This window comes from Amblyomma americanum, chromosome 2 (genome assembly GCF_052857255.1).
Source record: "Amblyomma americanum isolate KBUSLIRL-KWMA chromosome 2, ASM5285725v1, whole genome shotgun sequence".
NCBI classification, from domain to species: Eukaryota; Metazoa; Arthropoda; class Arachnida; order Ixodida; family Ixodidae; genus Amblyomma; species Amblyomma americanum.
In genome coordinates this window covers 21,376,274-21,398,083 of record NC_135498.1, presented here as the reverse complement: position 1 = coordinate 21,398,083, position 21,810 = coordinate 21,376,274, and the positions used below count along the sequence as shown (strand labels likewise).

Sequence of the window (21,810 nt, the reverse complement as noted above, 5' to 3'; positions counted from 1 at the left end):
TTCCTCTTCCCCCGTGCAGGGTAGCCAACCGGAACCCCTTTCTGGTTAACATCCCTGCCTTTCCCTCGTCCTTTTTATCTATCTATTGACACCCCCACACACAACTCGTAACCGATGCTAGTCCATAGCTTTGACGTCGCTCTCCGTCGCGTTCCCTAAATCACAACCGCGTAACAACCGCGAAACAATCACAAGTTATGCGACTCAGAATGCGTGGTTTTGCTGTTTCTGCAAGTATTGCACAGCACTAACCTCAGGCGCGGATTAGGAGGAAAAATAAGGACCAGGAAACAACATTGACCTAATCAACCAAAATACTGTCTGCTTACAAAGTAGCCTTTTTAGGTTAAGCAAGAAGCTTCGATGTAGATAACATTTCCTTAACCCTTATTTCTTCTTGAGTAGCGAAACACAGAATAACATAACGGCTATGGCACTGCATTATTTAAGGCGAGTCGAGCTCCACGTGAAAGATAATGATTACAGCCAATGATGAGGAATATATGACAATCAACGGTTATAGAGCGATCAGTCATCACGCCAGTAAGCGACCAATAGAAACTGAAAAAAAAATACGAGCTTGCCTCGAGGTCAAAAAAAGAAAAGCTAATGCGCGATTTCGCGCATGAAATATGTTAATCTTACATTAGTAGGACCCGCAAAAGTAGATTTCGAATCCTCGTGGGTCCTGACTGTTAGCAAGCGGAAACAACGTCGCTAATTATAAGACGGTGCGCAGCAAACGCCAAAGAAAAATCTTCTGTAAAGCGTGCTCTGCCACACTAAGATAATAAGTGTGGGCCAGACCGCTTCCAGGAACATTTCTATCTGCCCAGAAAAAAAAGCGTGTGCGTGTATAGAGGGGGAGACAGGATATAAAAAAGGAGGAACGGGGAGAGAAAGGAAGAAAGAGAGAGAGGAAGGGAGAGAGGAATGGTGGGAGAAAGAAAGAAGAATTCAAGTAAAGGAAATCAGCGCCTTCTGTGTGTCTAGTCTCGTCCTCTGTCTGTGTCTTTTAGCGCTGGTTTTTAATACGATGGAAAGGAAACACGCTTGAGGCAGTAAAAACGCAAATAAATATCGAGTCCTGCGCGAAGAGATGACTCAGTCAAGCATGCTAATGTGGATGGTTGGGCTAGGTGTCACCTTGAAGAATCACAGCGCGAACACGGGCGGAGAAAAGCTAAACAACGAGCAAACATATACAGCGGTGAGCCTGCACCCGAGATTTACTGAAAGATTTGTCGCGCATACGTTTCACGCGATAAGATGACACGAGTAAATCGGTAAGAAGTGAACCGCACAAATATAATATTAGCTACATACGCAAGAAACGCAACTCTTCGTCTGAAAGGGACAACGACAGGGTTCTACTGCAAGCGTCCTCTATATTCATGACTTCACGTGCCTCCATCAGCACACCGGTGAGAATGTTTTCACAGCGCTAGCTGTTAATGACAAGCTCCTCTGGGTTTTACATTCCCGCGACCGCGTCTGCGCTGGCGCGTCCGCGATCACGTGATTATTGCCACAAATGCGAAGCAGGAGAGAAGGAGCAAGAGAGGAGGAAACGGAGGTGACCCAAGTGCGTGTGTGAGAGGCGGAACAACCAGGCGAGACGTTGCGACACATCGTGCTAACGCCACACGTGTCGACATATAACCAGTCACACCTATTCAAAGGACCGCGAAGAGAGGGCTCGGGCAAGGCGATTAAACAAAATCAGTAAAGCATTTCGCGCAACAGGCTAGCGCTGATATTTGCCGCATCAGGGCGATGAGCGCTGGGTGATTTTTTTGTTCTTGCACAGATTCTGAGCGACGCTGTGAAAAATGCAAGCTCAGAGCTGACTTTCTTCGTCCTTCGGCTTTCGTCCGTCCCTGTTGTTCGCGCCGTGAATCTTCAAGATGGGCATTGGCGTCGAAGGGCTTAAGCTGCAGCCCTCGATCTGATTTTCGCCATCTCCTTGCGTACTACCTGTAGCCTTGTGCGGAAAAATATTTTGACCGGATAAATTTTCGAACTCGTACTGCAAGTTTAGGGCTGTACGAACAAAATAAGTGACGTTACATTCGCAAGCGAAATTCAAGATTAAATCGTTCACGAGTGCTTTAAAGAATAAAAGGAACCCGCTTTTGTACACTGCCAAACTGTTTCGAGATTTTTTTTTTGCCAGAGGATGATGAGGCGAGTAGTACCGCGGTGGGAAAGACGGACTCTCAAGAGCGCCCCGATATAAACACGAGAACAAGAACCAAATTCGCGCCAAACCCATTACTATCCAGCGGACACGAGCAACTCGTACAGTTCTGAGTTGCCCGACATTCTAACACCGAATTCGGTCACCACGACCCGCAGCAGCAGCTGGAAGGGGGGGGGGGGGTACCAGTAACGATCGTATCCCAGCTGAAGGTGCCGACGTGGGATGAGCTTGCAAACGAGATCCGGGGTGTAAAGGTTACGACCACGCTGGTGGGCAGAGATTTGGGGAAGACTTCCCACGGGCAGGCTCGGGAAGATTCGGAGCAGGCCCTTATGCGACGAGGACGCCCTGGGCGCTGGCAGCGGGTACAAGTGTTTGGGGGGTTACCTAGAGGTCAGAGGGGTGGATGGCGGTGGAGAGGAGGAAGGTTGAAAAGGGGGCAGAAAGAGGGCCAATGAGAAAGAGAGGAGGGAGACAGACGGAGGAGGGAGGGGGGGGGGGAAATGCGCGTCGCACCAGAAGGAACCGCCGCGGGGCAATCAGCGAGGACGCGTGAGCGGGCAGCAGCGGTGGCGGCGGCGACGGCGGCAATCAAGTCGAACCGGCAATCAGCCCGGGCCGCAATCAACGTGGGCCCTGCGCGCCCGGCCTGCTGCTTGGGGCGGCCTGGTAAGCCGCGCACGCACGGCAGCGTTTCGCCGTGATGGGGCACGGTGCGGAAGGGGGAGCAGCGCCCGACGCGCATTGTGTACACTCGCTGCGTGCGAGCCGGAGGAGGAGAAGGCGGTGGCAAGCTGACGGCAGGCCAGCCGCCTCTCTTCGGTTCACTCCGGGAACTTCACCGCGCGGCCGCCTGCGCGCTAATGCCGCATAACCGAATCGAAGTTCACTCCACTGAGCGAAGATTACGAGTACTTAGAGCTCTTTTACCTTCCCATTTCCTATTCGCTCTGCAGAGGTGACACTATAGGCGGCGCAATTTCGCGCTGCTCCTGGAGGGACGTACATGTAGTTTCTGAACGAAAGGGAACATATTATTCGCATTTACCCAATGAATGCTCCACGCATAGGACTAAAAGGCACTTGTTTTTCCTTTGCTTCAACAATTTTCTTCTCTAAAGATGTTACCAGTGAGGCATTCTCAACTTAAGTCTAGAATTGACAACAGCATTCGTCCTTGGGTGCTGCAGACTGACTGTTCTCGTTAATATCGAAGCTGCCTGTATGTGAAGCCATTTACACGACTGACACGAACGCATTTTGGGAGCGTTCTGTTTACTTCAGCTGCACAGAACAGCAATTTTTTCTCTACCAGCACCACCAAGCGAGCTGTGCAGGTTCGTCTCGTTCACAAGAACATCGGTTCTAAACTTTTCAAGTTATTTCCAGTGTCTGCCCCATTACAGGTCACTAGAAGCGTGTCCTGGCTGCGAGCTCAATTTAAGCGCTGTGAAGACCATATTCCTTTGTCTTTACGTTAACGAACTGTCGCATTGAGCGCCTGAAATTTCACTGCGATAACTATGGCGAAAGCATGCCGCAGACAGAATTTTCGCAGCCCCCCTCTTTCGCACTTCCGCGGTCTCCTATCGCGCTCAATACGCAACACGACACACGGCGATCATTAATTAGTAAGCCAAGCCTCGAGGAACGTCCGATGTCGTGGTGAGGCTTCCAACCATCTAGATTACCGCACCGCTCCCGACGTCGCCTACCCGCGGAGTTGCAAACTAGCGTCTAGCGCTTGAAATCTAAGACGTCATTAGCGAGAACAGCTGGTCTACTCGGTCTCCAGCTAACTCGACTTTGTAGCGAGACAGCACGAGGGCAGAAAGCCATACTGGCGGCGGTGAAATGAGGCGGCGCACATTAGACGCCTTAATGTCCCAAGCAGCGAAAGGTCACATTAAGGGCCCCCGACATCATTCGGCCGCTCAGGAAGCCGCACACCAGAATCATTAAAACCAGCATTACTCATGTTTCACCGGGATCTAATAAGAAAGATAAAGTCGAGGCTGCGCAACATTTACAACATAATCGAGGGTAATTGAAGCTTTCGTCGACGAGGGAGACTGTGTTACTGGCGCCAGTCGTTGGAAATGCGATTATCGGGTAATAAAGATTTGGGAAGCATCGTTGCGCAAGTCAGACTGAGTACGCAAACTATGAAACCAACTGGAGATGCGCGAAGCAACACGCTTTTGGCTACTCCGTGTCTCGTATGCGATACAAGAGGCAGACAAGAGATAACATACACGAAGGCTCTGACGCACGCACGCATCAAATGATATCGAAGATGAAACATAAATAATAAATAAAATAGAAACATATACGAAACAAATGTAACAAAAGGCACATCGCACGTGCAGTGGTACTCTACATTTACAAGAGGCGTTCAGAGATAACCGGTACTTTTTGTTTTACGAGTCCACAGAAAGAATTCGGCGAACGCTGCCTTACCCGCCACGGTGGCTCAGTGGTTAGGGCGCTCGGCTACTGATCCGGAGTTCCCGGGTTCGAACCCGACCGCGGCAGCTGCGTTTCGATGGAGGCAAAACGCTAAGGCGCCCGTGTGCTGTGCGATGTGAGTGCACGTTAAAGATCCCCAGGTGGTCGAAATTATTCCGGAGCCCTCCACTACGGCACCTCTTTCTTCCTTTCTTCCTTCACTTCCTCCTTTGTCCCTTCCCTTACGGCGCGGTTGAGGTGTCCGCCGATATATGTGACAGATATTGCGCCATTTCCTTTGCCCCAAAACCAATTATTATTATTATTATTATTATTATTATTATTATTATTATTATTATTATTATTATTATTATTATTATTATTATTATGAGCGTTGCCTGCTGTACTGGCGAGAAACGAGCCTCCCGTATCAAGTGGCGTTGTACTAACGACGCAGAAGAACGCCAGTCACGCGACAACAAAACGGTGCACAAAGTGTTACTGTGAAACAGTGCGCCGTGCCGAAAAATGTGAAAATGAAGAATTATAACTAGATGAAATTTACAGACGACTTCGAGCACATCACCGTGACGATACCCCTAGCCGCTGTAACGCCGACAGTTCGTCAAAATAGTTTACAGAACAAAAGTGTGATATTTATTACGAACAGTAGGGTGGAAGTTCGTTCCTAGCTTGACCGAAAACGAGCGCAGCCGTATTTCTGAGCATTCAACACGTGCAAGTCCTCATTCTCGAAAACTGAGGGACGATACGACGCCACATTGCCCAAGACAGTTTCTTGATGTGTTATCTCCGCGTAACGAGGCAGCTCTCGGCCTTGCAAGAGCATTGCAGTACAAAACCATGCAAGAGTACATAGATTTAAATGCCCTCTTCCGTGGGTTTAGAGGAACGCTTTTACACGGAAAGCAGGTTTCCCGGGACGCCACTAATGAGTAAATGTCAGATCGGCGAACCATTTATCTCCCGAAGCTTACAGCCCTTTCGTGGAGCCGGATTATGCATGTGGACATTCCGTCAGTCATGTTTTGAGCGCATTCGTCGGCAGGCATGGACACAATTAACATTCTTCGAGATCTGGAGCGGCGCCATTCATGCGCACACCTTGTCTACTGGTGTGAACATCGACAGTGTTTAGTACTGTGAGGTTCTCGAAGATGTGTGGAGCCCTAAGGAAAATGAAAAAAGAGAAAAGGGAAAGTGATCTGCCCATCAAGGATGCGAGGCAACGCATGCTGAAACACTAGAAAACGGCTTGCACGTATGCACCACTTCAAGTCCATGGAACACATTCTTCGAGTTCCAGGCAGCGTCGTAAGCGGTGGTTTCCCTTTATAGCGTGCCCTGAAAGAGTCCTTTCTTGATTTTCCCGTCGGAAGTTACAAGCAAGCGAAGAAGGCACAACGGTGACGACTGACCATAGTGTACCTAAATATCGTCATACAGAGCTGGCATCAAATCACCAAGTAAAGCGCCTGGATGTGCACACTAGCGTAGAGGGAGGCTAAGCCAAGTGACAGAATTCTTTCTTCGTCGAAAGGTGCAATTCAGAGCGCAAAACTTGGTCGGAACTGAACGATCACCGTACTTTCGAGATGACAAAACTAAATTTATGCTATCCCGTGGCAAACCCCCGCCTATCAATACCTGACTGACCGCACAGACTGAAAACAGCCCCCACGGACAACTTACAAAGACAACGCAGCGCTACCAAGCGCTCTCAGTCTGGTGTGTAGCAGGCACACAGGTCCAACAATAGAGGAGGGATACTGTCACCTGACTCAACAGACGAGCTAGATGGAGGGCGTGCTATGAGCCTTCAAAGAAAATGAATGCGCATTTGCTGCACCGGCATAAATTTTCGCTCTGCTATGCATAGAAGTGTCCCCAGAAGTTTGGGGAATGCGGAAGCGAACACAAGGCGTAGCTGTGGGCAATCTAAGTGTGTAGCCACAAATTGACGGGCATTTCTCGGAGTAATGTGGGAGGATAGTGCACCCGCGATGTCAGGCTGCGCCTCGACGAAGCATGAAAATTAGTCTTTTTCGTGGTTTTTCGTCTCCTGATCGCAGCGGTGACCTAGTGGCTTGAGCATCCGCCTCGCCAAGCGGGAGGTGCGGTGTTCGATCCGCAGAACCTAGGGGTACCCACTGGTGATACAACGGGGACACACTTTCCCCCGGCCTGCTGCTGTCTTCTTTAGCACGAAATGCTTGGGAAACGGGTCTTTGACCCCACCTCGAGAAGACGAAACCATCTTGTGCCATGGCGCTGCTTGGCCCCAAATGCCCTTGCGTCATAAAAATTCACAATGTCATCTTTCGTGTCCTGAAAATTTACTCGGACACTTTGACTAACATGAAGCGTTCAAAAGAACGACACCGCAACGTGTCTCTAGAAAACTTAGCATATGCCACACACTTCTGAGTGTCTGGTGTGGGCGGACGAGGAACAGTGCAAGCGAAGGCAGGCAGCACGTATATACCTCGGTTCCCTGGACCTTGAGCTTCATGTGGTCCTCCCGGGTGGTCTTGCCGTCCTTGCGCTTCTTCCAGCAGTAGCCATCACGCCGGTACCGGACCCGCTTGCGGCTGTACAGCAGCATCGATCCGCTCTTGGGCCTGCGTAGGAGGCAGAAAGAGACGCCGACAAGTAAGCAACCCCGTTGTTCGAATGAGCGAGAATTTTGTCTGGGCTGCATAGCGCACTGACAAGTGCATTAACGGAGCGAAGAACTGCGCTGCTTGTCTCGACGGAGAGAGAGGAACAGGGGCTCAAAAAAGTGGTAGGGTTCTAACTTAGTTAAACCGAATAGACGAGCGAAAGCAAGGAGCCTTAAGGGTGCCAAGGTCACCCTCAAGGTCATACTCTCATTGGCTACAGCTGGCGCGACGCTCCCCCGAACGTACCCGAGCTTGCGCGACGCTCCTTCGAGCTAACCCGAGCTTACCCGAGTTAACTGCGAGGCCTCACAGAATATTTTTGCGCAAGCTGCAGCCGATGGGAGGAAGCTCGGGTAAGTTCGGAGGAGCGTCGCGCCAGCTGTAGCCAATGGAAGGGTGACCTTGACGCCCTCAAGGTCATCCTACTATTCGCTACAGCTGGCGCGACGTTCCTCCGTACTTTCCCGAGATTCGTCGCATTGGCTGCAGCTGGCACGGCGCCCCTCCGAGCTGACCCGAGCTTACCCGAGTTATTCCGAGGCCTCAAACACTATTTTTGGTTGGGACTGTGTTAAGTAGTGCTTTCGCACTGAAAGAATCGCGCTTTACCACTTGTTTTATTCGTTTTTTTCTGCGCCCGACCTAATAATTGGCTTTGATCTCATTACTCGTCCTGCCCGGTATAGGTGGGAGTTCCTGGCTAGACTCGATTGAAGGGGCTCAGCTTAAATTTATTAAAGTCAAGGGAGGCAGCATAGTCAGCTGAGGCAAGAATACAGAAAGAGAGGGTTTTGTAGCGAAGTCAAACACACGGCGCGGGGCAAAAAGATTCGGAAAGTGCACTTAGCTATTAAAGACACTGGCTCGCCCGCGTCTGCCTTTGTGCCCCACTGTTCTTGATAGCCGAGTCCAACTAGCCCGGCCTAGAAATTTTATAGAGAGGCATTCGTACCCGCAGAATTTCATCTCGTCTGCAGGAAACAGCCATCTCGATTTTAACGTACCAGCTTTAGGGTTGTCGCTGTTATTGAGCCACGTTTACGACGTTAGCTTTTCCTTGATTCAAATGCAGCAGGCACTCGGGAAGCGCGTTGTTGAGTTTAAGAATCGGTGAACTCCGCTCGTAAACACGAATAAAATAAAAGACAAGATTTTATGCCAACGCGAAAGAATGCCCGCCAGCAGCAAAAAAAAAAAGAAAAGAAGAGGAGGAGAAGAGAAAGAGAGAGTGGGATGGAAAGAAGGAAAACAAGATAAGCAAACGGCAGGAAAACCTGGTTACGTACAAGCTGGTCACCTACTCCGTTAGAACACTGGTTAGCATTTCAACGAACGGTCTCCTTCATGGGGGGGGGGGGGGGGGTTCAAAAGAGGCACGCGAAAAAAATATAGGGTAACTTCCCGGGCCTCGAGATTAAGGACAACGCCATAGGAAAGCAAGCAGACGAGAGGTTTCGCGTGTTTGTTCCAAAACGAGCCGTCGTCTCTACTGCCCATCCCACGACAAACAATAGCGGCGTGTGAGCGAGAAACGAAAGACCGCGCTGGTGCTGCGTACGCTTGATACTCGGGTGCACGAAGAACAAAAACAAAGTACAGCGCAATAACAATAAAGCCAGCGCCAACGCCTAGGTACCTCGGATCACACCGCCGGGCTTCCCGCGCGTGACCACTCCCCCATTCCTCCCCCTCCTCCTCCTACTCCTCCTCCTTTTCCTCGTCTTCATCCTCCTTTGAAGAGAGCGGGAAACGTGACGCCGACGCATCCCTGATCTCGGGGACAAACAGCCGCGATGAAACCAGGGCAGCAGCCGGGAAACCGAAGCATGATCCGCAGTCAAACCGGCAGGGAAAACGTGCGGGGGCACGGCGGGACGGGAAGGGGTACCCAAACACTGAGAACCGTTAGGGAAGAAGAGAAGAATGAAAAAAAGTGGGCAGGGGCAAGTCTTCTGGGATTCAGTTAAACGAATGCCGGCTGCCTACAGGATCAATAGCCGAATGCAAATGCTCGGCTTTTACGACGAGGTCCGGCTCTTTCCCCACCCCCTTTCCTTTTCGTTTTTTTTGTCTTGTTTCAGCTCGGTATCCAAACAGCGCGTACGAGAGCAGAATTTCGACCAGACGAGACGGGGCGCGAAACGGGTCAGTCCCGTGAAAGGAAAAAAAAAGAGGGAAACAGGAAATGAAGAGCTCCAGAAGTCGGACACTATCACGCAACGAGAAGGAAAAAAAAGATAAGTAAATGAATACCAAGCGGTGCACCAAAGATAAGGAGAGCGCAATCTCCAGAACGAACGGCTATACGACGGCGGCAGGGGGAGAAGTTTTGATCTTATTTCGCTTCTAATTAAAAATTAAAAAGAAAAGCGGGAATTCGGTATTACTGAAAACGGTGGCTGAACGCGCTATTCGTTAATGTTAAGTTAATGTTAACTGCGAAAAATAAGTTAAACAAATAAAAACACCGACGAAACAGTGAAAAAAACAATTCACCAAGCTACCCAAGGAATAAAATATGAAACAAAAAATAAACCTAGAAGGTAGAGTCATTGCTCTTTCGTATCCTTTCACGCCCGATTTTTTCCCAAATCACCATAACGGAAAAGTTCCTGCAGTCTTGAAGAGTGCACAGGGTGGGCCCTATACTTCCTATGCGTGTTTAAGGCGTATTTAAGATCCCTTTTCTGAACGACAGCAACACATGTAGCTAATTAGAGTTTGCTTTATTTTGTTCCCCATTTTGCCTTTATTGGGGTGAATTAGAATTATGCATGCTGATAGAACAAATATTTACAGTTTTGTCATTTTTTCCCCATAATCAAGTATAATTCTCTGTTTTAGTTAATGTATCTCTCCTAGAAAACAAAACAGCCTCCTGCGTAGATGTGTGCAGTTCTAGTTCAGTAGCTTTACAGGATTGTGTAGTTAAAGTAGGGGGGAATACCAGCCTTCTATCGTTCCTTGTTGAAACGCGTACATTTTTAATATTTAAGGCTAAATGCAAAACACATTTCCTTTATTTTTTCTTCAGAAACAGCATGAATTGAAACATCTGTTCATTAGCCACTAGCCATGTTGTCAGTACCAGGGCACATTTTACGCTTTCTTTCTTAAAGGTTTGCTTCTGCCGCTCTCTTTGTGATCTGTTCTGCATCTCTCCCCCAATAAAGTACTTTCGGCGGCGGTCTGACCCGTGCAACCACATCATGACGTAGCACACACCGGTGATATCCCAAAGGCGTTGGGATCTCACCGGGGATATCACAGAACGTATGCACGGCCATGCTGCTATAACTTAATGCAGGCACTGCGTTTAAAATGGCATAATTGTATGATGTGCATTCAAAGGAATTCCTAAGGAAGGCAAATTTAGAGCGAAAACTCTACTCTTCCCGTACAAAACTGAAGGTCATGTGGCTCTGAAATTTGACCTTCAAACGAGGAGGAGCGGAGACTTGGCTCTGACGTCATGCCACGTGACTCGCCACGCCTCAACACAGCTGCGCGCGTTGAGCCGGCGGCGCTCGCTCGCCTCGCAACTATCGAATCAGGTGACTAGCTGCGCCTCGCTCCAGCTGCGTATGCGGAGCCGACGGTATTCTCGCAACTGCCGGAAATCGCGTGGCGCGCCGTTCGCTACATAAAATCGTGCGCTGTGTCCTTACCTTAATAGAGCTTTCGCTAGTCCTACTAGGTTCAGCCGGTTTGAACCACGGCTAATTTTTTTAGTGCGCGCTCGCAGAAGACATCGTCAAATTACTTCACCGCATTCTGACAACACAAAACAAATTGCGCAAGGGTGGAGGGCCAGCCTCAGTCTCCGAGCCAACGTTGCGACAAGAGTGCCTGTCTTCGTCTGCTAATAGGTTAAACAGTCTCACCGTATAATGGTTCGCCAGTTCGGACACTTCTTGGGAAGTCCTGGCTCAACTATAGTTGCTGATGAACTGACTTGATGGCGCGAAGAACCGACTTAGGAGGGTATTTGTGTGCCAAAGGTTCAATCGTTCTGGGTCATGTACGCACCTTAAGTACAGGTCTGTTTCAAACACAGCTCGCGACGGGGGTAGATGTCGGTAGCCAACAGTGGAGGTAAGCGGACCGTACAACCTTACGCATGATTTTAAAGTACCCAACCAAAAGGAAAAACCGACGCGGTGGCCTATTGGTTCGAGCATCTGCTTCGCATGCGGGAGGTGCGAGGTTCGATCTCCAGTGCCGCCCGGTACACCAGTGACAAAATGGGTACAAGCTTTCCCCTGGCCTGACGCTTGGCTTATCTGGGGCAAAATTCTTGAAAATGGGCATCTGACCCCACCTTGAGTGGCCGGAAACGCCTTATGCCACGGCGCTCTTTGGCAACAGATGCCCTTGCGCCATAAAAATTAATCCACATCATGATCATCAAAAGCAAAAGCAAACGTTCAAAATAATCCCACAGGAGTGAAAACATCGCGAACTTCAAACGAGGGAAAGAAAACACAAAACAAAAAGTGCTAACGTGCAATAAGGCGCACCATGCACTTCTAAGCTTCGCCTCACTGCCGTTAAAAAATCGGCTGAGCTTGGAAAAGTTGACAATTTTGTCATCGACGTCATTTTTTGTATGACAGACATGCGAGTGAAGGCAAGCTCGAGAGAAATCAGGCGTTCCCGCTCAACACTTGGTTTCGCAAACCGAACAGTTCTGGCTCTACTAAACAGGCGGAAAAACATACACGAGTCACTGCAATACGTTCAGGTAGGTTTCGACATTCGGGATTCGCAGAAAACTAAAGATAGACATTTATTTTTTCTTTTCCGTTTTCGCTTACCCTAAGTCCTTAACAAACCAAGAACCCTGAAACATACCAAGGGCAAAAAATCGGCTGTTGTTCCAGGCGTCGAAACGCTCGTGGCTGTATCAGAAAAAGAAGCATAAAAATAAACAAAACAAGGATACTTTGTCATTTTTGTTTTCTTGCACGCGAAACAACGCCTCTGAAGCTAGCGGATTTTTTTTTTAGTGGTATAACTTAACCTTATAGGACTGTAGCTCTGAACCGTTCGTTGCACAACTGTCTACACAAAGCCCCCATAATATCGCGTGTTTAACCAAAGATGTTCTGCAATTTTTAAAAGTAGGCTTTTTGAGTTTGAAGAGCGCTTTTTTCGATATAGCACTGTCAGCTGTGTAGTGCATCAGAATACATGTAGCTAAAACGTGCTAACTAGCAGGCTGGCTAACAAATATTGAATAGTTAACTTTCAACTATTACTGTTAGTCTCCTTACTTTATGAGAGGCGTGTAGCCCATTGTAAGCAATATGCATGCCAGTTTTTAGAGTTTCGAAAAGGCATTTAAGGCAGAAAGTTGGGCTAGTTGGTGTTTAGACAAAGAATTGAGGTTCCTGTATCAGCAAGTGCCGTCACGCATGCGATTTCATTGTTCATATTCTTGGCACCTGATTGTCACCTATAAATGCGTGGTATTCTCGTGAATAAAGTCAGTTTATGTCTAGCGCCTGTGTTGTCTACTTCTATCCTGCCGTCCCCGCGCTTTTTAGCGCTACTACTATGTCGTCGTCTCGGAAATGCAGTTACCCCCGGCGCTGTAGCCCAACAAATTTTGGTTATTTCCACGAGTTACGTGCACTGGAGAGGTTGCTTTGCCTGCAAGGTTCTCGGTGTATTTTGGCGAGACATAGAGAAAGTTTGTTAGGCCACAGCGCGAGGGTAACTGTGTTTTCAAAATTATAAAAACTGATATGGTAATTACTTATGGTGAGCAGCACACCTCTGAATAATTAAGGAGCCTAACAGTAAGATTTTAAAAAGTTAACTGCTCAATATTAGTTAATCAGCCTACTACACCTCTATGGTGTATTTTTACGCGCTATGCCGCTGACAATGCTATGCCTAAAAAAACGCTCTTCTGACTCAAATAGCCTGCCTTTAAAAACTGAAAACATCTTGGGTGAAACACTCGGTATAATGGGGACAAGGTACTTACTTCATCTATGAACAGAAAACTAACTACACTGCTTTGCATCTCTGGGCTGGCACGCAAACTTCACGCGCATTTAATCGAGAAACACGCCACAAAAGAACGTCTGCGCACTATATCGCACATTTTATTTTATTTATGGTTATTTTTTGCTACCGACGGCACGTGTTCAGTGCACAGTGATGACCCCAACCCGGCACTTCATTTTCTATATCACTTCACTCGTGAAGTGATCTGAAAAAAAAAAAAATCAATGGTCCCTTGTGTATACACTCGGGAAAAAAGAAGGCTGTTTGGGCTCACTGTCGATAACTCTTCGATAACTTGGTCAGAGACCGTATTGTCAGTGACCGCTCTGTTAACGTGCAGCCTGACTAGGCAAGTTGTCGACGAACTACGAACACACTAACCGACATACACCGTCCACTGAAGACCCAAGAACAGCTCCAAAAAAAGGGTGGCGTGCTTTCGTGCTCCGGTCAATCACGCCAACGTCCCTGCGTCCTCTCGTACCACTTCCATCTTTCTTTCCAAGCGCATTTAGCGTATAGGTGTGTGTCTTCGTCGTCCAGTCTCCCCCCCCCCCCCCTTCCCCCACGCCTGCTTCCCTATACCTTATTCTCTCCATCGAGGCCATCTCGTCAGCCTTCGTCGTATAAGCAGACGTAATAATACGTCGAACGGCAGCAGCGACGATGACTAATTCGTATTTGCATAATGAACTCGCCCCGCGTTCCGTAATGCGCCCAAATTCGACCCGTCGCTTCAGGAGCGGTGCCTGAGTCTTGCCCTACTTTCGCGACGCACAATAGCCTCCGTCCTCGGCCAGCAGAAACGCGTTACCTTAGAAAACAAACAAAAAGAGACAAAAAGAACAAACCAACACCGCTACAGTCAGACAGGGTCCCCGAGATGAGCCCAGGGCGCAAAAACTCGCCCGTAATTACGCTATGGAAACAAGAAGGCGTCACAGGGGCGGGCGCTGCTGAAGCCTAGCGGGATGGGGGGATGGGGGGGGGAGGGCTTTACTCCCCCCCCCCCCCCCCCGACAGCCACGGGAGCAGCAGCGCCTCGGTCCTCGCTGCCGCTCCTGATGACGGCTAACGAGGTTTCTCATTGAGCCCCCTCCCAGCAGCCGGACGGGAAATAAGGCCATAATCATCGTTTACGCAACGTAGGGAGATTGCTCACGCTTCGGATGAGCCCAGCGCGCATGCGCGCACGAGATGAAAGGTGAATGGGGGCGGGGGGGGGGCGGGGGGGGGGGAGCGAGAACAGAACCACGCCACCGAGGGAGATTTATACGAAGTATATTGCTACAACACGCGCCGCATACGAAGCAACAGAGTAGAGGAACCAGGATCAGAAAAGAAAAAAAAAACGAACATAGAGAGAGAGAGAGAGAGAGAAATGGGCCAGCAGTGTGCTCGCAAAAAAAAAAAATGATAAGAGAGAAACAAGAAGCGAATGTAGGGCGGTCACTAAGTTCGCGTGGTCCGAGAAAATCTAATCACTCGCGAGTAATTAATTCCGTTTCAGCATTAGTAGCCAGCGCGGCGTCGGTCAGTCCAGCGTTTTAAAGTGATCCAGGGGCGGGAGAGGGGGGAGCCACGAGCGCGAGCGCGCCCGTCCAAGCAGCGAGTGGCTGTGGAGGGGGAGCGCGTCAGTTCATTAGGACAGCGCGCGCGGCTTTTGTGCGTGTTGCAGCTGCCGCAAGAGCTATATCGCGGCCGCAAGCACAGGCGCGGAAAAAATAAAGAAAATCACTCGCAACAAAGAAAAGAACAGAGAAAAAGAAAACGAAAGAAGAAAAGTAAGCCAAAAGCCAGCGGGTCGCTTTCCACTTTCCCCCCAGCAGAAAAAGTTTGGCCGCTGAACGCTAAATGATGACCCTCCGAGTAAACGACAGAGAGGATGCTGGCGTAACTGCCGAGTGGAAAATGAAGAAAGCAGAGGGGCTGCTGCCGTCCAGCCACGCGGATATCACTGTTGCATTAAATGGCGCTGGCTCATCATTAACATTTACGCACAACGACGAACTCGGCTTTGTTCGCATTTGCGGACACAGCCTGCAACAACAAGACCTCCCCCGTAATCACTTTAGCGCAACTTATAAGCGGCCGCGCTAACCGCCGTAATATAAGCGCGTATGCTCGGTTACTCTGCCTATAGTCTGGGGCGGTGGTGAAAGTGGAGACGTGGGAGGTGTAATCAAGACCCGGCACGCTACTCTGGTAGTAAGGCGTACGCAGTAACGCAACAAACACAACGCATGAAAATTTCAGGAACAATGCGCGCAACGCGTAGCCTAATGAGTGCCCGAAGGAAACAGGAAAACAAAGCCCGCGAATAGCTGCAATCGGTCCTCGGCTTTCTTTTTATCATGCCGTCTCTGCGCTCCCGATGTCTGTTCAATTAGCTTCGCCGTTTGGGTCTGCGCGATGCTGCGCTTATTCGTTGCACAACCGACATTAACTCGGCCAGTTAATTATGAAATGGTCCGCGTTCTATCGGCGCTGCTTTCAGCCGAAGTAAAAAAAAAAGCCGAGCGAAACTTGTAATCAAGACAAGCCTCGCAAGAATAAAAGACAATACAAGACTCGCGTACCGAACAGCTGGATTTTACAACTGTATATTCGATGTCTGCTTCCACATGCTTAATTTTTAAGCAGCACAAGCAGCAGCAGCAGCGACAACAAAAAAGATTCGTTTGTTAAATGGTAAGGAACGTTCGAACATCGAGTGCAATACATACTCTGTGCCGCGTTCACGACCTCGAAGCTCGATTCGCACACTCCTGACTGCAGGGTGTGTTCACAATTAAGGCAGCAACGATAGCCGTACCTCACCTCACCAATCAATACATTTAATTTTACTTCACTAGGCACACACGTTACCCAGAAGGCACTGCATTACGTCCACAGCGCTTTCACACAATGAGACTGTCAGAATTTATAACACAGAGGAAAAAAATCGTCCCAAGGTCGTACCGGAGCTGCAGAAAAATCACCGAAGATTTTGTCTCGCTTGCCGTATGCGCTACCCGCTGCTACATTAATGAAGAGGCGGAACAGCAAGGTAGTCAGTTCGCGTGTGGAAATCTCTGATGAGCAACCGCTGAGAATAACACGCTGGTAGGAGAAGCGCTACCAAGCGATATACATTTTGTGCGGTTGCTAGTGTGCTGACGAAATCAGAACCATTCGATCTCCTTCTACTGCCGCTTAATTCTGAGATTTTCGACTGAAAAGAACGAATCACACTTGTATGCTAGCCAATAATTCGACACGCATTCAACACAGCAGTGGCCCGCATATCTTTTGAAGCACGAGGCTGGCTTTAGCTAACAAGTGTTCTTTCGAGTAAGGCGTATTTTTGAGCACCAACTTATCAGCAAAATAAAATGCACACAAACACACACACACAGTCGCCCAGTGTGGTGTGTGTTTCTGCGCTTTCTAGTACACTCTTCAGATCGCGCTCGACAAAAAAAAAATAAAAATAAAACCCCGTACTCAAAAGATCTCTGCCGGGTCCGCCACGGCAGGATATACGACCGCGGACTCCCAAATAACTGCCCATAAACGTTAGCCGCACACGACGCCAGATCAAGAGAGTACGACACGCAATATAGCTCGCGGACCGCCTCGGAGCAGTCCAAGTGACGCTGTCGAGGGTCTCCTCTTCAGCGTGGCCGAGCTCCACGCATCGCTCAGGAAGAGGGAGGTGAAGCGGCAAGAGCAAGCGTGCGGCTCGAGCGGTATTCCGCGGAGACGGGCCGGAGCAGGACGTCCGGTGTCCGGCAATCTTTCTTCCTCAGCCACGAGTCGGACGGACAGACGGCGCGCACGTCGGCGTCGCTTTCCGCTAATCTCCGCGCGTCCACTCTTCACCGCCAGAGGCCGCCGTCTCTGCCCACGCACGCACGGTGCGCGGGAAGAGGCACGGCGGAAGTCGGACGAACCGAAGCGCGTCCCTCATCGATCAGCATACGTATACACACACAACTCCCGGCACACGCCTCGGGAAGACGTCGCGTCGCGATGCAGCCAACGGCAAAGGAAACAAGCGAGAAAATGTGTGTAAAAGAAAAAAACAGGGAAATGAGAGCGTGTGGAACGCCCCGTCGGTAGGCAGTGACGAGCGTCTCGGAGCCCCACTGGCGCCGAGGCCAGACTTATTTCCAGGAACCACTTATCGAGCCCATGGACTGCTTTTCGGCGTTATATTAAGGAGATAGGCTTTAATACTCGCCTTACACTCGCGTGCGTCCGTTATATTTTAGGTCACGTGACATCACAAGGTCACGTGATCTCTCTGCCATGCTCGCGCCAGCTGCTCTTCTTCTCTGTCGTGAAATGAATTCAAGCGCGGCAAAATCAAATCAGCGCAGTGAGTCGCAAACAGCTTTCGCCTTCCCGCAGTTGAGAGATATCTTAGTGCCTCCAACGAATATTTTGTTCAGCCGCTTTCTTTTATTATATCTTAAACGGCGTCATTTAACGCTCAATACTAGCATTGCATTTTATTTTTTTTCGCCATCGGCGAAGGAGTACCGAGAACAGCTCGCTGTCAATAACGCGCGTCATCTTGTGAGATTATCAGCGGCTACTGGAGATTAAGCACGTAGCCTATAATTCTAGCTCTATGCATTTGAAAATGTATAATTAACACATAGAAGGATAAGAAAGTGCAGCGAACGTAACCGTTCGCTTCTGCGATGACCGAGAGCACGCTGAAAGAGAACGACGCATTTCGCCGCATAGGAATCGTTAAAGACGTTTCACAAGGTTAAAAGCAAACTGACGCACACTGTGTAGTATTACAGCACAGCGGTTGACGTGAACACACGTGAGATGAACGAAATAAACAAAAACAAAACACAAACAGAGAAGTACTCACCGAATCTTCACCTCCCGGGATAACCACTCCTCGTGCCTGTCGAAGCTGATAAGGATAGCGGCGATTTCCTGAGCAAAAAATGAAAAAAACGCAAAACAATTAGACACTCGTCTGTGTTAGGTGCTAGGTACAGAACACTACATGTTCCCTAGATTCTGGTGTACATAAGTTAATAGACACCACATTCCTTTTTTTTTTGTCATGAATGCAAGGCGATCTTCTCAAGCAACGCAGACAGCTACAACAACAACGCTGGCCGAGTTGCTTACAAAGATGGCGGTTACAGAACACGTTCGTTAGCATTATATAAATTTTCAATTCGTCTTTGTTGGCCTTCGACAGAAAAAGTGAAGATATTGGACAAGAACGCTTTCGTAAGGCTGCCGCACAGATCGCGGAGGAAGGTTGGGGGGGGGGGGGGGGGGGGGGGAGGAAGCACACGCGCACATGTGCCCCGACAGCAGACTTCGTCCCAAGGCCGTTGCGTCGAAAAGGGAAACAGACCCTCTAGATGGAAGCGCTTACATGTTCCGCGTCGGCGGGTTCTGTCTTAAGGAGACAACAGCCGGAAGCCTCGCATGGAATTGCCCGGGAAAGCGGAATGCGTCAGCAACAAGAGAGAAAGAGCCGACCAGCCAGAGCTTTTCGCTGTCGCCCTTAACAGGACGGTTGGCTGAGTTGTTAAAAACTCGGCAGTCGCGCGTCTACCCGCATTAGCGCGAGCGGACGTTCCGGCCAGCTCGCCACTTGGTGACAGTTGCCGTCGCAAGGGTGCGCTGTTACTTGTCCCGGACTAGGGTGCCTCGATGCGCGAGACAAGCTGCCGGCGTATTTCTCCGAGAAGTTGAGAGAGACGATAAAAGTTGAGTCCATGCATGCACCGTTGCGCTCGAGAGAGCGTAGTGCGTAGCCCGAGCGCATGCATAATTTATTGTTCACCGCCTACGCGCACAATATTCTAAATACATAACCCAAGGCGCATGCGCGAACAGGCCGGCTTGGATGGCTACTCGCATTGTGAATGCACACCGACGGAAAAGCTGCCAACGCCCGTGACCCTTAAGCGCGGCAGGACGTAGAGGAATACCTTTTCAAAACTATGGGGAAAGAAACCGCCGCAGTGACGAAATATGAATGGAGGCGATTTTCTTTCTGCTTTTCAATGAGCTATGTTCTCCGACGTACGAAGGGGGCCTCGTGTCGAAAGCTCAAGGCCTCCGGCGGTAGCGGACCGACCGATGCATCGCTTCCACGACATCATCCCCCAAGAAATGGAGTTCTGTAAGCTGCCAGCGTTGTGGTAAATTGATCGCCTCCTATCCAAATGTATTCGACAAAAGGTCGAGCTGCTTTTGCTGAAGCGCGGTTCCCTCCAGACTGCGAGGATTGCGGTGCGAGAATGCATTGAAAACTATTCGCGAAGTGCCCCGCTGGGCATATGGCTGCATACCGAATGACCGGTGAGCGCGCGTGCCCCGGAGTGAATTTAGAAAGTTGTTTCGCAAGTTTGCATATCAAAGCTCCCAACCCCGCTTGCTGAGGCACAGAGAGAGCTATGCCGGTCCGAGTCACTACAGAGTATACGAATAGGCTAGCTTCCACTGACAGTACACCAACCGCTTTACATGAACGAAAGCAGCTTTAAATTGAACGCCCGAAGGTGCTAGGTGCTGAAGGCTGGACCAATGCTACAGAAATTGGTGCAACACGAAGCACTAGGGCGCAAGTCAGCAAGTTGCCGCCAAAAAGGAACCCTCCACACCCTCTCCCTTTTCGTGAGACGGGGAAACGTTTTTATTGCTTGCGGAGTGTTGTGAACTGACAGCTTTACTATTTTCCCTCAACTACCGGTGCGTCTTGGCCGCTGAGGTTGAAAACTTCTATACATGCCGTTGTCTAGCCTGTTCAGACGTCAGCGCCAACTCATCCTACAGCGGCCAGAGTAAAGTCAACTAAAGCATCGTATCATTGTAATGGCAACAGTATGGCAAAAAGAAGAAAAAAAAAGTGTAGGTCACGCTCTGCAAGAGCAAAATTTGAATGCGCCAGCAAGCAATCGGACAGACTAACTAGCGCTTGACTCCTTACTGCTGAACCACAGCCACCGCCGTTTTGTTCACACCGCATCAGTCTTCTTTTTTTGTTGCTTATATTTTTGACATTTTTGCTTTTCCCTGATACTGCCTTGCATTTCTATCCCTAAAGTAACGCGGCACTCGCCGTGGCTTTGAGGTTCCGTACTCGCTACCCACGATAAATTCCTGGGTTCGTATCCGACCCTTTGAACTTATTTTTCCGTTTGTGTTGCGCAGAAGGACCTCACACACACACATCGCTGAAATGGCTCACCGCGGCCACTAATGATAGCGCATCAAAAGTGCGCGGTAGCTTTCCTACTCACCCCGTTAGAAAGGGAATGAAGCGGGAATAAAATAAGGCTAGAGAAAGAAGTACTACGCCAGCGCCCGTCGAAAGGGGAAAAATATAAAAAAGGCCCGTGTGCTACGCAGCCAGAGAAAGAGAGAGCTTGGCCAGGTAGTCCGTTTCGTTTATTCACGCAGCAGTTTTGGATTGCGAAATGGAGACGTTAGTAGAGGACACCCTATAACACTACAGCTTGGGACGTGCCGTGGGAAACTGAAGACGACGGGCGTAATGTGAAGTTATGCGCAGGCAACTTCGGCTACGACGGCGTTAACACCCATGCGAAAGTCAGCAGGCAGTTGAGACTTTGAAGGAGGCACGACCGGGAATAAACTATGCAGTGCACCACACTTCTGCCTCGTGCCTTTCGCGGGGGCTTTGCTCCATTCGTCATTTTGTGTATTTTTTAACGAAAGAAGAAACTTTGCATAAATTTCGAGAAAACGAGACATTCAGCGAGAAACCGCGTACAGATTATAACGAGCTCCTATATATGTAACCCTCAAAAACGACGAAAAGAACACCCGAGTCAGTTGAAACACAAGCTAGACACAGGAGCATTGCACAACCAAGGCGGGAGGGGGGGGGGGAGGTAGCATGTGCTTACATATGGAAGCTAACAGATACCTGCAGAAGCGGCTAAGCGAGTTCTCCGTAGAGGATGATTGAAAGAACGCCAAAATGAGAGGGCGTAAAGCAAGGAAGGAGTCTCTTTTTTGTTATTTACTGCTTGTATACGGGACGTATCCACAGATTTGAATTTGGAATAAACTAGGCGTAAGAACAATCCAGTAACCGGTAATTTGCTGACAGGCGTGTCCTGTTGAGTACGCCATTGTGGGAATGAATTGGAACGCGCGATTGAGGTCCCAACAAGAGAAGCTCAAGGACAGGCTTAAACATCAACACGAAGAAAGCTAAAATAACGTTCAACCATGTCCAAAAGAAACGACAGTTAGCGGTACACATCGACGTACTAAGAATAAGAGAGAGCACATGTGTCCAGCACAAACAGTGACCGCAAATTCGGACCATACAGACATAAAAAAAACAACGATTAAAATGAAAATGGATTTGGGTGCATTTGGCCGGGGCTCTGAAGTTATGAGCATCAGCTTACCTATACCGTTCCAAACAAAAGTATGCGACGGTTGTATCCT

The 21,810-nt window shown here is 49.3% G+C and overlaps 1 protein-coding gene across 5 annotated transcripts in view; it reads right to left on the bottom strand.

The window, feature by feature from the left end:
- Nucleotides 1-21,810, bottom strand: part of Camta (Calmodulin-binding transcription activator) — a 388,479-nt gene that overhangs the window by 58,267 nt on the left and 308,402 nt on the right. For all 5 annotated transcript variants that reach the window (XM_077653404.1, XM_077653405.1, XM_077653406.1 and 2 more), the window contains 2 exons: nucleotides 18,227-18,294; nucleotides 7,158-7,293 (listed from right to left, as the gene is read on the bottom strand). In XM_077653404.1, coding sequence (XP_077509530.1) covers nucleotides 7,158-7,293; nucleotides 18,227-18,294 — 204 coding nt within the window. The remainder of the gene's footprint in view (nucleotides 1-7,157; nucleotides 7,294-18,226; nucleotides 18,295-21,810) is intronic.